We start from the raw sequence: 14,119 nt of genomic DNA, 5'->3' as shown, positions 1-14,119 counted from the left end.
TGATGTAATTGGTGCCTGAGTTTGCTTAGGTAAGCGTACACAGTATGCCCAAAAGGGTTATATTGATTTTTGACAAACCGGGAAATCTTATTTATGGACTTAATGGACTGATCTTGCAGCTAGTATCACTGTATAATTATGTGATCTGATCTAGGGTCTCGAGTGTATATTTCACAGTCACTGGATATTCTAGCCATGCTAACTCGGTTCGTTCACGGCCTCTACATTGAATCAACGATTGACTTGAAGATATACTTTCGATGCGCAAAGGTTACCGTAAGTGCCATTTATATTGTAACTTTAATACATGTGACCCAAGCCATTGTTGGCCGTTATTCTTTAAAAGAAATCCGGGTGGGAATAGCAGATGCTATGGCGTCACTTACTAGGTTTGCTATGCTGTTCTAGCCGAGTAGGTACTTGGAGTCATCGACAGGGTTAGTCAAGCTGGGCCCATGCACTAGGACATAATGCCGCCCTGGACGCAATGGTGCTATGCTTTGTGGTAAATTACTACTTCCTTTTCCTTGACATTCGCTGAAGCGATGACCTTGATCGATAGCGACCCTAATCTTGATCCATATGGAAACGCTACAAAGATCTGTGGTAATCTCCAGTGTTGTATGATGCCTTCTGTATAATAAGGCCGCAACCTGCCTGAGTCATTATTGCAAATGGTAGGCGATGGGGCTATGAGTCTATGAGGCTAAGCTAGTGCGCATTGGCCATGCCTCAGCCTCATGTCTTAGCATGTTAGCGCTTACCGTTCACACCCAATTTCTTTCATTTAAACCCCACTACTCCCACTATTTGCTCACATCGAAGAGATAAGTTCATACATAAAACCATGTCTCTATCAGGATCCGACAGCGGCGACACTATCTTGGTTCGTGCAGAAGACGTCCGGGATTTCAACCCTGGCAACATACTCCCACTACCAGCAAAAGATCTCGCCGACATCACAAAATGGCTCCAGCCAACTCCATACGACTTCGAAAGAAGCGAATACTCTAGACATCGTGCATCACGTCTACTCGGGACTGGTGCTTTGCTCACATCAACCCAAGTCTATCAGCAGTGGCACTCCGGTGATGATGGATTACTGTGAATCAAAGGCATACCCGGGTCTGGCAAGTCCGTCATGGCTGCTTGTATAATTAAGGACCTGCAGGAAACGGACGTCCCGGTGATCTACTTCTTCTTCCGACAGGTCATCGAAGCCAACCACAAGCCTCTCGTTGCTTTACGAGACTGGTTGTGTCAAGTTCTGGACCACAGCCCTCCATTACAAGTCAAAACTTCAGAAATATCTCCAAGAACGTTGATTCGTGTCGGATTTACGGGGTCGGCATAAATCCTTCGGCGTGCACAAGCAAGCGAGTGTGCACGGTTGGTCAAATCAGTATACGATTGGCGAAGAATCGTATAAGTCAGGTCGTCGTACGATTCGGCTCAGAATCGGAAGTTAACTTATAATAGAAGAATGCTCCAACTTCATCACAATGATTAAACTTGATTCAACTTGATGGCGATCTATCGCCACTACGCAAGGAAGCAGGAGAGAGAGGAACAATCTAGTTCGAATACATGGAGAACTACTATCTCTGCAGAAGAAAGGAAACAAAGGAAGGGAAGGCCTATATAGGCCGAAGCAATCAACCTGGCCCTGGAATCAACCTCCAGGAGAATCCCGACCGGGGATTCCCTCGAGGGAGATCCCTATCGGATCTCCATCATTAATGTTGGAACAGAAGCTAAGAGAGCTCCTTTTGGTCGATCCATGGCAGCCTTCCCATATTTAGCAGTCCAGGAAGGTCTTCAATGCAAACAATGCGGCTATATCGTCTGCTCCAAAGCGTGGATGTAACAACATATCCAAAGCCACAGTTCGGCCAAACGTCCGCGTGGTCGACCTCGCAAAACAGCGGAGAGTCTAAAGGGCTCCGAGGATGCGAGCCAAGCACCATGGGCGAGGGTTAATTGCCAGCGCTTCTTTGTCTCGGGCCCCCAGAGTCGATTCTTTCTAGTGGTTCTGCCTCAGGATCCTACAACTAATCCGGTTGAGCTTATTCGCGCCTAAGTCGAGGAGCAGATCCGGCGGTGCGAGCAGAAGGAGAAAGAGCACAACCAAGTCATCACGACGGATCGTGACTACAGTGAATACAGACCTTGGCTAGAAAGACTCGATAGCGTGACTACATTCACGGCTATACTTTCACAGAACTCGCTTCTCTCACATATATGCCTAATGTAGAGCACGAACCGATCTTGCAGCTGTAGATAGGAAGCCTAGACACCGTTGTCGACAGGGCCCTTCAGTCCGTGTCCGACCACGGGATTAATATGTTTGACCAGGCCCGGATCAATAGTTTGGTGGATGACGCCTACCGGTGACCTAGCCATCGACTCGTCTTCTATCATCTTACACCGTATACAAACCAGCGATATCGACGAATCTGGAAGCGCCTTCTCGGCTTTGTATACCGCACCGCCCAGCCGAGTCTAGCTATTCAACTAGCCCACATCTTGACTGAGGACCCGAGGGATCTTTTGCGGCAAATGGTAAAAGTAAGTGAAAAGCCGCGTCAACTTGCAACTTCCGCCGTCGCCGATGCCACTACTATCAACCACACTGAATTGGTAACTAAATAGAGTTAATGAAACTATAATATACCATGCACCTTTCTACGGATTAAAAAAGGTCTAGGAGGCGTTGAACGTACTATGTCATTTAGGGGACGAACTAAGGTAAGGAGAGCTTAACCAATAACACACTCTTATTGTGTTAAAGGGGTTTTACGCGTCACCAGCTTCTCAAAGGCTAAGACCAAGTTACATTAAAATAAAGTAAGCCTGTTGATCAGAGTTGAACTATCTTCTGAACCCATTTCAGGTGGAGCATTAACCACGATTTCGACCACAAGCAATTTTAACAACATCCTTGGAACCAACAAGGCCAACAATACCAAACGGTACCTGTGATGTGGCAGTGTTAGAAGAGCTCGACGAGCCAATTCCTTGCCTCCTCAGTTTCCATTTCGTTGAGCTTGGATAATTCGAATCTCTTGAGATTCAAGTAGTGCCGGATTACTTTGCTCTCCATAAACCTTTCAACGGCCTCGATTCCCTTCTCCTCATCCCCCTCATCGAGCTGATTCAAAGCTGCTTCAAGACTATGAGGGAGAGATGTGCCGCCAACTTGCGCGCCCGTTGCACTATCCCCCAAGCACATTGGCTCGCTGTTGGCGCAGCTCAACAGGCCGGCACTCAAGGTGGCAGCCAGTGCCAGATACATGTTGGCTGTCGCATCGACACAGCGTATTTCCCAATGGCCTGGTTTGACCTTCCTGATGGGCACGCGACGATCTTCCGTGCCCCATGCGACAAATGGGCTGCCGGCTTGTCCAGGCTTAAGCCTCTCATAGGACAATTCATATGGTAGGCATAAGGCCGACAAGCTCGGCAAGTTCCGTAAGATGCCGGCAAGAAACGACTCTTCCAGTTCAGGATTGCTAATCGAAACATGAGTATGCTGGCCGATCGACTGCGTCCGTAGTGCTGTGGGGCGAGGGAACATGGTGGCCACCAGCCCATGAAGGGTAAATACCCTCTTTAACGTATCATGCACGAGGATTAGTTCATCCACCGCTTCGATGGGCGGTCTAGGCGCGAGACAAAACTCGTATTGTCCTCGTAGCCCTTCGGTGTGGATGGCCTCCAGTCCTACGCCAGCTTCTAAAAGGACTTTCATCACCTCTTCCACATATCTGTAACATGGGTCGCAAAGACCGGAGCATGCTCCCATGCCTAAGCCTCGGCTGTGAGGCACCAATTTCCCTACAGGGTTACACTCGAAGATCTCAAATTCCACTTCAAATCCGACCAGAAATTCTATCTTGAACTGTTGAGACGCCTTATTCAAGACGGTCGTCAAGGCACGTCGAGGACAGTGGTCATCGCTCGGTTCACGCTCATGGGTTCCCGGGCCCTGATTCCTAGAAATTCTGCACATGACAGTAGCGTAGAGCGGGTCGAGGAGCTGTCTTGTTCGCAACGAACTCCAATCTGGGAACCCTGTATCGCCTCCAAGTAAACTTCCGGCTGGTAACACGCTGTTTTCCACGGCCAGGTTGAGCGAACAGGGGCTTAGACGTATGGTTTTCTTCCCCATCGCTATTAACCGACCCTGTTCCACTGGCACCACCCGGGCACGCAAAAGACCAGATAGATCTTGCCATTGGAGTCGAATGAAACGGACAGAAGGATATCGGTCAAGGAACTTGGCAAGGACAGAGTATGACACTGCGTCAGCAGTATGGCAAGATTTGTTCTTCGCGTCGTGCATATCCTTCATAGCGGACGACAGGAAAGTACGCAAGTTGCGGGTTGGGGGGAAGGCGTAAGAGTTTGGAGATGATAGGAGCAGGAATGACATAAAGTACGAACACCTGGTTTTAGACAGATGTTAGACAGATGTTGAGAGATAGTGCGAGAAAAGGCATGTAAAAACCTAGGAGGTGCAAAAGAGTAGCAAATTAGGCGGGGTACGCTGTCATGAGGGCCAAGTCGAATATTTGCATGGGGGGAAGGGGGCCTGGCCATGAGGGGTCTCGAGACGATATTGTGACGCGAGAAGCACAAAGCGCAGAAGTTGCAGGTATCCCGCATGGAGAAACTCCAGTGATGCTGTTGACACTCCCTGGCCTGCATATAGCATGACCCACTTGGAAATCCCTCGTAAGGGCGGTACTATCAACACACTGATCTGGCTGTATCAAAGAATCGGCCAATCATAGCCCTCGCCTAAGGCGGGAGGAAAGTGAAGATACCATTCTTTCGTAGGAGCGCTAAGTGGGTCATGCAATATGCAGGCCAGGAAGTGTAGACGCCATGTGTTGCTCCGCCTGCTCTGTAAGAATATACTCTACAAGTCAGGGTAGAGGCCTGTCAATCAGGTAGGAGAAACGGAGCCAAGTCAATTGTGTGAGATAGTCAAAGACTTGTCCTTGAGGAGCGTAAGACCTCTTCAACATGGATCGGTTTTTATTTACAATCTCATCGTTCAAAACAGGAAGGAGATGCATCCTTGGTAGGAGAATAGGAGCGGGGTAAACACAAGGCTTGTGTAGCCTCTACCAAGGGTGTTCCCTGCGGTAGTCCGTACACGTGTTGACGGTGAAGCCCCAGCGAACCTCCACCGAAAGCTTGCCGGCTTGCCAGGGTCCTAGTAGCCTGAGGCACCAACGTTTGTGAATAACCTCATGTCAGGTGTATCGTAACAAAATCCGACAGAAGGTCATCAAGTCTGGCCTTACAACCTCACAATCTTGCAGTCTGATTCTTCTAACTAGGAAACATGATGATCTTTATAACATGACAGGGAAGATAATGTTGGGATTCTCTTTGCTTCTTCGTCTGAAAGAGGATATTCAATGCGATCGTTGAGGATCAACATGTAGCTCAATCGTATAGATCAGATTACCCCGCATTGGGCAACCACGCATGCATATATAGTTAGTGGGTCCACATACACATATGCTGACAATTCCTTTTTTCGGAGATCCGAGATCTCAACGAGGTGGTGTAAATCGTTTTATTATTAAGGGATTATATCGCCGGATCTTGCCTATTTTGATAACGAACGAAGATAGTATTTTTTAGCATAATAAGTTAATAACGGCCTAATATATACCGCATATATTATTCGAGAGGCTCTTGCTGAGGTGAATATCGAGGTTATAGAATGGCCTTCCTATTGGCCTGATTTAAACCTAATTGAGAATCTCTAGGCGTTATTAAAGGCTAAGATATACGAAATTCGACTTGATCTTAACTTAACAACGACGAAACAAAGGAGATTTTAATGGATACTGCGCAGCAAGCATGGGACCAACTAGAATTAAGGCATCTATAGCACCTATCGGAAACGATGCCCAATCGTATAGAGGCTATTAATGAGTCTTAAAGCTAGTATACCCCTTATTAGCTATATTGAATCAACTTTATGGAGGTTTTGGATCGGCAGAATATTAGATAATCTAGGTGGTGTGGGGCAAGGAACTGCAAAAACCATATGTCGCGGCACTGTGTATATGCGTTGTACGTGAGACTTTTTCGAGATGCTGCTCCTTCCGTCTGCAACTGCTGTAATATACGTGAACAAGGTAGTATGTAAAATAAAATGCAGCTTATGATCCACTGACCATCAAACCTTCAACCGGACTTTGATAATGCAATACGCAAGCTCATCACTCAAATCCTGTAATGCCTCCGTTGCTGATCAGGCTGTTCCTCGGCAGGCGAATAATTACCCCTCACTTGGAAGGCTATAAAAGCCGTATTCAAGACTCTAAGATATAAGCGCTCGATCAATCCTTTTCGCTAATGATTTCTTGATCGATGTCAAGATCCTTGCGAGACTGATTCAGTGATAAAATTTGAATTGCTGACCTATATATCTATCCTGTATCCTCAACTCCACAGTCTGCTCTTCTATCCTGCCTATCATGGCCGTTCCGCAAAGCTGCACTGTGCTGGTCATTGGAGGAGGCCCCGCTGGTTCATATGCAGCAGCCGCTTTGGCTCGCGAGGGGATCGAGACTGTATTACTGGAGGCAGATAAATTCCCTCGGTTAGTGATCTCAATGGGCTTTCTGAAGTCTTAGTCTTACACTAGCTTGCCGTCTGTTGGGCTCACTTCACGTGTGGTAGGTATCATATCGGCGAAAGCACTCTTCCCTCCCTGCGCCACTTCTTTAAGTTCATAGACTTTTACGATACCTTCGATGCCCATGGATTCTACCACAAGGTACCTGACTGATCTTGTGTTTCCTCTTGAATTGCAAATTAATCAGCTAACACCACCCATAGAACGGTGCAGTTTTCCGACTCGCTCAAGCTCAGCCCGATGCCTGTAAGTCTATTCCCGCTCCTCCTTCCCCATTGTTCACACCTCTCACGCATGTATATTTCCCTAAATAAACTAATATCTGTCAAGACACCGACTTTCTTGAGGCAGGCGGTCCTAATGCATATGCCTGGAACTTGATCCGATCCGAATCCGACGACCTGCTCTTCAGACACGCCGGGACTTGTGGCGCTCACATTTTTGACGAAACCAAGGTCGACGCAATCCAATTTGAGTCAGACACCAATGAAACAAGCCCAGACGGGGTATTGAATCCGGGTCGACCTGTGTCTGTCACGTGGGTCCGGAAAGACGGCTCTTCTGGATCCACCAGCTTGAAGTACCTTGTGGATGCTAGCGGCAGGCATGGCATACTGAGCACGAAATACCTGAAGAACCGGAAGTTCAATGAGAATTTCAAGAATGTTGCTAACTGGGCTTACTGGAAGAGTGACAATGTTTATGGTCCTGGGACGCACATGGAAGGTTCGCCGTACTTTGAGGCATTGGACGGTGAGTTCATGAAAGAACCCATTTCAATTTCTATCCTTAGATGTCGGCCTATTTTACTAAGGAACAAAACAGACGCCAGCGGCTGGGCTTGGTTCATGCCACTACACGATGGCACTCGCTCCGTGGGAATTGTTCAAGACCAGAAACTTGCGACTGAAAAGAAGCGAGAGCTGGGACGTCCCTCAACCCTAGACTTCTACAAGAAATGCCTCGGAATGGCACCCAGGACTAAGGAACTCCTCTCGGAGGCAGAAGTAGTCACCGACGTCAAATCGGCCTCGGACTGGTCCTATACCGCGTCAGCTTATCACTTACCAAATGCACGCATCTGCGGAGACGCCGGCAGTTTCATTGACCCCTTGTTCTCCTCGGGTGTCCATCTCGCCGTGACAGGCGGTCTCTCAGCGGCAGCTACTATTGCAGCCTCGATCAGGGGCGACTGTGATGAGCAGACTGCGGGCTCGTGGCACTCCAAGAAGACGGTTGAAAGCTATACTCGATTCTTCTTGGCGGTGAGCAGTGCTACAAAGCAGATTCGTGAACAGTATGAGCCTATTATCCAGGACATGGACGAGGAAGGGTTCCAAAGAGCCTTTGATCTTTTCAGACCTAGTACGAACTTTTCGAACCACCATACCCCAGACCCAGTTCCAGTTCCAGTTCTTGATCTAACCAGATTTTTGTTATTTTAGTCATTCAAGGTACCGTTGATGCCGATACCACAAGCAAAATGTCCCAATCCGAAATTTCCAAGGCACTCGAATTCTGCTTCAGGGCATTCACATATGTCCCGCCGGAACTGAAAGACGCACTGCTCGAGAAACTCAAGAAACTTGGCGCCAAATCCGGACAAAACGACGCGACAGCGGCAAAGGAACTTGACGATATACAAAAACATCTTACGGCGGACGAGCTGCAGGTTCTAGAGATACTACGAAGTAGGCGTATGATTCGTGAAGACCCCTTCGAGATGGATAGCTTCACGCTCGACACTATCGACGGACTGGCGCCGAACTTAGTACATGGTAAACTGGGGCTTGTTAAATCTGAGCAGGCCAAAATTGATAGAGCTCACTTTTATTCGCCGAAATTTTTGGATGGTAAGGGTCCGGAGATTAGGGAGGGAAGCGTTTATCTGCCCACGTCGAAGGTTCAACTTGCTTGATTAATCAGTCAAATAAACGGTGGCTGCAATCTAACTCAGAAAAATCTGCACTCCAGTTTCAAGCAGTTATAATTCAACATTGAAGTACAAGACACTTGCCTATTCTATTTCGGTGTACTGTTCCCAAACATGGAATGTTCAAGTTTGCGCCTTTCGGTCTAAATTGACAGTGTCCATCTATATACCTACTATGGACAAAGCCGTCTAACATACAACACAAATAAATTTCATACACTTTGTGAACTATCCAAGGTTCTGTTTGAACAAAATATCTTATACCCTAGTACATAATCAGATCAGCCCTCGTCCGAATTACTCGTCCCCTGATTGGCCGACCTGCCTGCCTTGTGCGTGCTCCCGTCCCCATGAGGTGCGTGTCCGTAAGTCCCCCGCGCGAATTTTATTCGACGGTGTATGTATATGTCCGTGACACTGCATCATAATTGCTTCTTTTCATCGCCCATGTAGGAATAGTAGTGGTGACGCCCTTTAGCACGACGCGTCCGTTTCACTTCCCATGTTCCCCCGGTGCAATTCACTGATTCACCTTTCTAATTCGGTCCACGCGAGGCTCAGGCGGTTTAGTATCTTAAGATGGATCTCTTCATATACAACGCGTCGTACCAGGTCTGGATCTGCATTGAATGTCGTTACGCCGTCTCGCCCCGTCAATTCGACACTCATCTCTGCAGTCATCACCGACATCATCCAGCCGCCAGAACCGCGGAGCTTCGTCAGGCTGCGCTGGCCGAGATGTTAAAATGGCCCTGGCTACAGCCTACACGGGAGCCGTGCAGATTGCATCCACCCGACTCTGCGCCCATCCCCGGTCTTCCTGTCTATCCTGACTTTCGCTGCCCCCGCTGTACCTACATGTCGCGAGCGTTAGCGACAATACGTAGCCATCTAGCACATATACACCCGGAGACCCAACGACTGCGTGGCCGTGCTTCCAAAGCCAAGTCTGATATAGCTGCCGCTGCAGAACACGTGAGCTGTCAGCGATTCTTTGTATCTGGCTCGGGGAGCGGCTTCTTCAGTATGATCGCACCGTCTCCGATCAGGCAAGAACGGCTAGCTAGTACAGTGTCCGAGGCCGAGTTCATTCAGGCCCAGGTCCGCCGGGATCTCCAGGAGAGCTTGGCGGACGAGGCAGGACAAGCGATGCAAATCACCGCCCAGAAGCATGCTACCGAAGTCTCGCCATAGCTAGAGCTCACCCAGTAGCCGAAATACCTTCAAGGACGCAGCTTTTCTGCAGTAGCAAGTCTAGGCATACTCCCTGATTCGCCTTGCGAGCCACTGCTTGCCATGTTCGGGGGGAGTGTAGACCGATTAATCAAGCGTGCATATCACACTATCCAGGACCAGCGGATTAACGAGTTTGACTAAATCCGAATCAACAGCTTTGTCTCACGCCCGGGTATTCAGGAACGACCGATTCTAGTAGATCTGAAACCATCCACTACACCCGGTACCAGTAGGTATAGCAGCGCCTAACCCATGGGACGCAGCGCATCCCAGTAGGTGAGTCAGCATTAGGGTTAAATTAATGTCAACCCCAATGGGTTGCTACTCGTACCAAAACAAGGATGAACATCACGTCAATTGATTTCTAGATGGTGCAACACTTTTATATGGCGAATCTCAGTCACTTATGTTGTCATTAGGCACCAGGATATTCAATCTCCGTGGACCTCCGTTATACTGTAAGTTCATGGGTATTTCAACCCACATGAGCACCCTCATGTCATGTACTCAATCAATCATATACTCAATTTCTTCCCTTTTGATTCCGTTGCCCTGATTGGCCTATCTCCAAGTACTCCGTAGCTGTCACATAGTTGATAATTAAGTATAAGAGGCCCGGTGCACATACCAGTTGGCGTTCGTTCCAGATCCCAGTAGGCATTTTGAAGTAGTATAAAGCTCAAATTAACATCAGTTATAAAACAGTGGTTCCTATATAGTTTGTCAAACTTTGAAGCTTGTTACTCAACGTTCGAGGGTACAGTCCCCTTCAAGAAGTTTGCATACACCCCTGCCACCGCTTTAGTCTACCGCCTACCAATCTTAGCTACCTTTCTAGCACCGTGCCAACCATCAAAACGATCATCATAATAAACATCTAAACAACCAATGAAATTTAACCCCCTATTAGGTATTTCCCCTTGTTCAACTACTGATTTAACTACTACTCTAATCAAAATAGGCACTGGAGCAGAATTATCACCCTCTACACGATAGCTTTATTCCAAGCAGTAAATAATTTGCAGCAAGCAGACTGCGCTGAAAATTGCCGCTGATGTCTCCCGCCCATCAACGGCAGAGGCGGACATCGTACCCAACCCGGTCGAGATCGACCGGGATCCCCGCATCAACCTTGTGGAGCCGGGCTAATAACAAGCCCTCTATTGCCGATAAAGCGCCAATCAGCAGTACCTCACCCCACAAGAGGAGCACGCGCCGGTAGAATATGTGTTGCAGTTGGCGAAGAACGGCTATCCGCTCCCAGTCAAGTTTCTATGATCGCTCGCCGTGGTCATCGTGCGCTAACGATCCTCGATTTTCCAGATCATGGATCCCGGCCTCGAGATTCGGCCCCCGGGAAAGAACTGGCCGCAGGGTATTTACCTGCGCCACCCGCAGTTGAAAGGGCGACGGCTACGAGCGATCGATTGGAAACGAGATGATCGGCAGATCGAAGAGAAAGTCCGACACTGGTTTGCCACTATTGGCCGTGAACTAGCTGATCCTGCCCTTCTCCCGAGAATATGTATAATATGGACGAGGCGGGAGTTCTTCTTGGCGTTCTCAACTCCCTCAAGGTGCTCGTCGGCAAAGACGATTTAAGAAACCATCGAGGAGCTATGGTGAAGCGGACGCTAGTCACAGCGGTTGCATGCATTTCCGCCGATGGTCGCTCTCTTCATCCTCTCATTATCTGGCCGGCCTCCACTCACCGTAGTTCGTGGACTACTCACGCTACCCCCGGATGGCATTTTGCCTGCTCCAGAACAGGCTATACGAATACAGAAATCAGTCTGTACTGGGTAGAACATGTGTTTGACCCGTAGACCCGAGATCGAGCAGGATTATCGCCCATGACTTTTAATCCGTGATGGTTTTGACACCCATGACTCACTAGAGATCATGAAATTTTGCTAACCGCAATATTCTGTGTCGCCTCCCTTCTCATACGTCTCACAAATTGTAGCCGTGCGATGATGGCATCTGTAGTCCTCTTAAAACGGCATACCGGGCACAGGTTGAGCAAGCATGTCGGGCTGGTGTACGTACCATAGGCAAGCCACACTTCACCTACCTCGCCCGAAAGGAGGCACTCACACCCCGCAATATAAGATCCGCCTGGTCAAAAAGCGACATCTTTCCATTCGACTCGTCTCGCGTCCTCCGAGACTTTCAAGCGCCCTGACCCGAGATACTGACCAAGGTCCCTGTGCACCATCCGACCGTGCCCTCAAGTCTCTGCTTAATAATCTGTAGAATGCCAATTATAATAGCAATTGTTTTACCAGTACTAGCCCTAGACTGAATGATAACATCATGACCGGTGCAGATTGCAGGAATGCATTTTGACTGTGCAGTAGATAGTGTTTCGAGGCCATAGTCAGAAATACCACCGAGGAGACCCGGCTTCAAATGCATGTCGGGAAATGATACAACAACGTATTCTTCTGGTTGTGTGGTTGGGGCACTAGAAGATTTATTGGCTTTGTTTACCATCATAAATACTGGTGAAGCGCGCTTCGCACGCTGTGGCTCTGAAATGAGAGGGATAGCAAGCTAATTACAGGGTTTGTACGGAGTAAGTTTTGGCGGCCTTCGGTTGTCCTCCGTGAAATAGAGACAAGAACCCAAGCACGTGAGCGAAGCGCACGCGAGATGGCAAAAATGTCAGCAGGCATGAGTCTGTGTAACTATTGAATGGAAGTAACTAAGTTACCACGCTAACATTATTATTGAGGTCGACCTTCGAAAAGCAAATGGCGGAATCCCTTTGCAAAAATCTCGGTGGTGGGAGTTGCATTTCGAAAATACTGGTGCAGTCATATCCCGTTTCAGGCATAGTCAGATGTGGCACATGACGACGGAGTAACTATTTACACAGTACTCCGTAGATTAGGCACCAAATTTGGATAGATGGGCCCACTTTTCTGTTTTGAGGGGGAAAAGGCCCAAGGCCACACCTGTCCTCTGGCCATTGCCGTCAACCAGCAGCTGGCCGCATGGGAAAATGGGAAAGTGGGAATGAGACAGAGCGACAAGGCCTTTGATTCTTGACACATAGGCTGAATTCTACTCCATAGAAAGGTTCCTGATCACGAGCTTAGCTCCACCCAAGATTGCGGATCGTCACATTTCTCATACGAGGAATCCATTCCCGCATCTACGCTCGTATTCGGAGGATACTAGTGAGTTTTTTGGTTTGATTTCCTATGGCGCCTTTGCGGACCGTGACATAATAGGAGAGAGCCGCAACGAGAGTGAGTGTATTCCGTTGTATTTTGGATTTAACTCAACACAGGTAGATTGTGTTTCTCCATATGCCCCCTCGTTGGCTTTCGTCCTCGTGAGTTGACGGCTGCGACCTTCGGTTTGATCAAAGGTATATAAAAGGAGAACGTTTTCTTTGGTCAGGCGATACTCTCGCTCCGCACAGCAAGCAGTCTAGCTAAACTCCTGCCTCTTTCTCTAGTTCTTATTGTGACCTCCACTTCTCCAACTATTTGCGTTTTACCCTCTTGGGTGGCCAATTTAGCGCTATAATCATCATTATGGGTGGAAAAAAAGTAACGCCCGTGGAGAGAGAGCAAGAGAATCGCCAATACCCTCGCAGTTGGGACTGGATGGTCGTGTCTGGAAACTGCCATTATACGAAAGACCGTGCCTCATTCATGACTTACCGTCCTATTCAGAAGATGATCAGGACTAGAATGATCTTCTCTGGCCTTAGAGACACTTACGTGGCTGGGGTTGGAATTGTGAAGCTGAAAGTGTGCACCAGCAGTGACGAAGGGTCACAAAATGGCGTCCTGGTACTGGAGAATGTTCTGCATGTTCCTAGTGCTATCTGTCATGGCTTCAATTCCAGAAGCTATCATGATAGGAATGGTGGAGAGGTGGCTGCTCATGAAGGGAATTGGAGAGGGTTCGATAAGAACGGTAAACCTCTCTGGTACGGTGTGCCTTTCTTTGGGTTTCAAAAACTCGCCCTAGTTGGAAATCAGCAAGAAGATCCAACTTTTGGATCGATTGGGTTATTCTACCCCGGCTGGGATCTAGAGATTAGTGATAAGGATCTCAAAAGTATCCTTTGCGAAGACTGACTTTGCGAACGCAAAGATAGGGAATTTGATTGAGAGGACTGATATATGATTATGCTGGTCCTTAAGGCCGCTAGATGGGACAGGACGGCTCATGAACTGGTCACACCATAATAGCATCACGATCAGATGAGATCATGGCTGAAATATCCTTCTCCGTCAGTTTAGGCTCTCTGGCCAGCCTCC

The 14,119-nt window shown here is 48.2% G+C and overlaps 7 protein-coding genes across 7 annotated transcripts; 5 read left to right on the top strand and 2 right to left on the bottom strand.

Moving 5' to 3' along the window:
* Positions 1-847: 847 nt before the first annotated feature.
* N7473_006818 (ankyrin 2-3/unc44) lies at positions 848-1,108 on the top strand (the record flags this gene model as incomplete). The annotated part of the gene is made up of 1 exon (XM_057152758.1): positions 848-1,108. The coding sequence occupies one exon, from the start codon at positions 848-850 to the stop codon at positions 1,106-1,108; it is 261 nt and encodes an 86-aa protein (XP_057007096.1).
* Positions 1,109-2,992: 1,884 nt separating this feature from the next.
* On the bottom strand, positions 2,993-4,354 carry N7473_006817 (fluG protein; the record flags this gene model as incomplete). Its single annotated transcript, XM_057152757.1, has 1 exon — positions 2,993-4,354. The coding sequence occupies one exon, from the start codon at positions 4,352-4,354 to the stop codon at positions 2,993-2,995; it is 1,362 nt and encodes a 453-aa protein (XP_057007095.1).
* A 1,181-nt stretch (positions 4,355-5,535) lies between these two features.
* N7473_006816 (uncharacterized protein) lies at positions 5,536-5,789 on the top strand (the record flags this gene model as incomplete). Its single annotated transcript, XM_057152756.1, has 2 exons — positions 5,536-5,650; positions 5,671-5,789. The coding sequence occupies 2 exons, from the start codon at positions 5,536-5,538 to the stop codon at positions 5,787-5,789; spliced, it is 234 nt and encodes a 77-aa protein (XP_057007094.1).
* Positions 5,790-6,506: 717 nt separating this feature from the next.
* Positions 6,507-8,585, top strand: N7473_006815 (uncharacterized protein; the record flags this gene model as incomplete). Its single annotated transcript, XM_057152755.1, has 6 exons — positions 6,507-6,631; positions 6,712-6,808; positions 6,871-6,913; positions 6,998-7,420; positions 7,493-8,032; positions 8,113-8,585. The coding sequence occupies 6 exons, from the start codon at positions 6,507-6,509 to the stop codon at positions 8,583-8,585; spliced, it is 1,701 nt and encodes a 566-aa protein (XP_057007093.1).
* A 594-nt stretch (positions 8,586-9,179) lies between these two features.
* Positions 9,180-9,794, top strand: N7473_006814 (uncharacterized protein; the record flags this gene model as incomplete). The annotated part of the gene is made up of 1 exon (XM_057152754.1): positions 9,180-9,794. One exon carries the CDS (start codon positions 9,180-9,182, stop codon positions 9,792-9,794), a length of 615 nt encoding a protein of 204 aa, XP_057007092.1.
* A 2,214-nt stretch (positions 9,795-12,008) lies between these two features.
* Positions 12,009-12,254, bottom strand: N7473_006813 (uncharacterized protein; the record flags this gene model as incomplete). The annotated part of the gene is made up of 1 exon (XM_057152753.1): positions 12,009-12,254. One exon carries the CDS (start codon positions 12,252-12,254, stop codon positions 12,009-12,011), a length of 246 nt encoding a protein of 81 aa, XP_057007091.1.
* Positions 12,255-13,384: 1,130 nt separating this feature from the next.
* Positions 13,385-13,936, top strand: N7473_006812 (uncharacterized protein; the record flags this gene model as incomplete). The annotated part of the gene is made up of 1 exon (XM_057152752.1): positions 13,385-13,936. One exon carries the CDS (start codon positions 13,385-13,387, stop codon positions 13,934-13,936), a length of 552 nt encoding a protein of 183 aa, XP_057007090.1.
* Positions 13,937-14,119: the final 183 nt, after the last annotated feature.

The sequence above is a fragment of the Penicillium subrubescens genome, assembly GCF_028828155.1.
Source record: "Penicillium subrubescens strain IBT 31985 chromosome Unknown utg000005l_segment0_segment0, whole genome shotgun sequence".
Classification (NCBI taxonomy): Eukaryota; Fungi; Ascomycota; class Eurotiomycetes; order Eurotiales; family Aspergillaceae; genus Penicillium; species Penicillium subrubescens.
The sequence above is the reverse complement of the archived record's forward strand: the minus strand, read 5'-3'. Positions and strand labels throughout refer to the sequence as shown.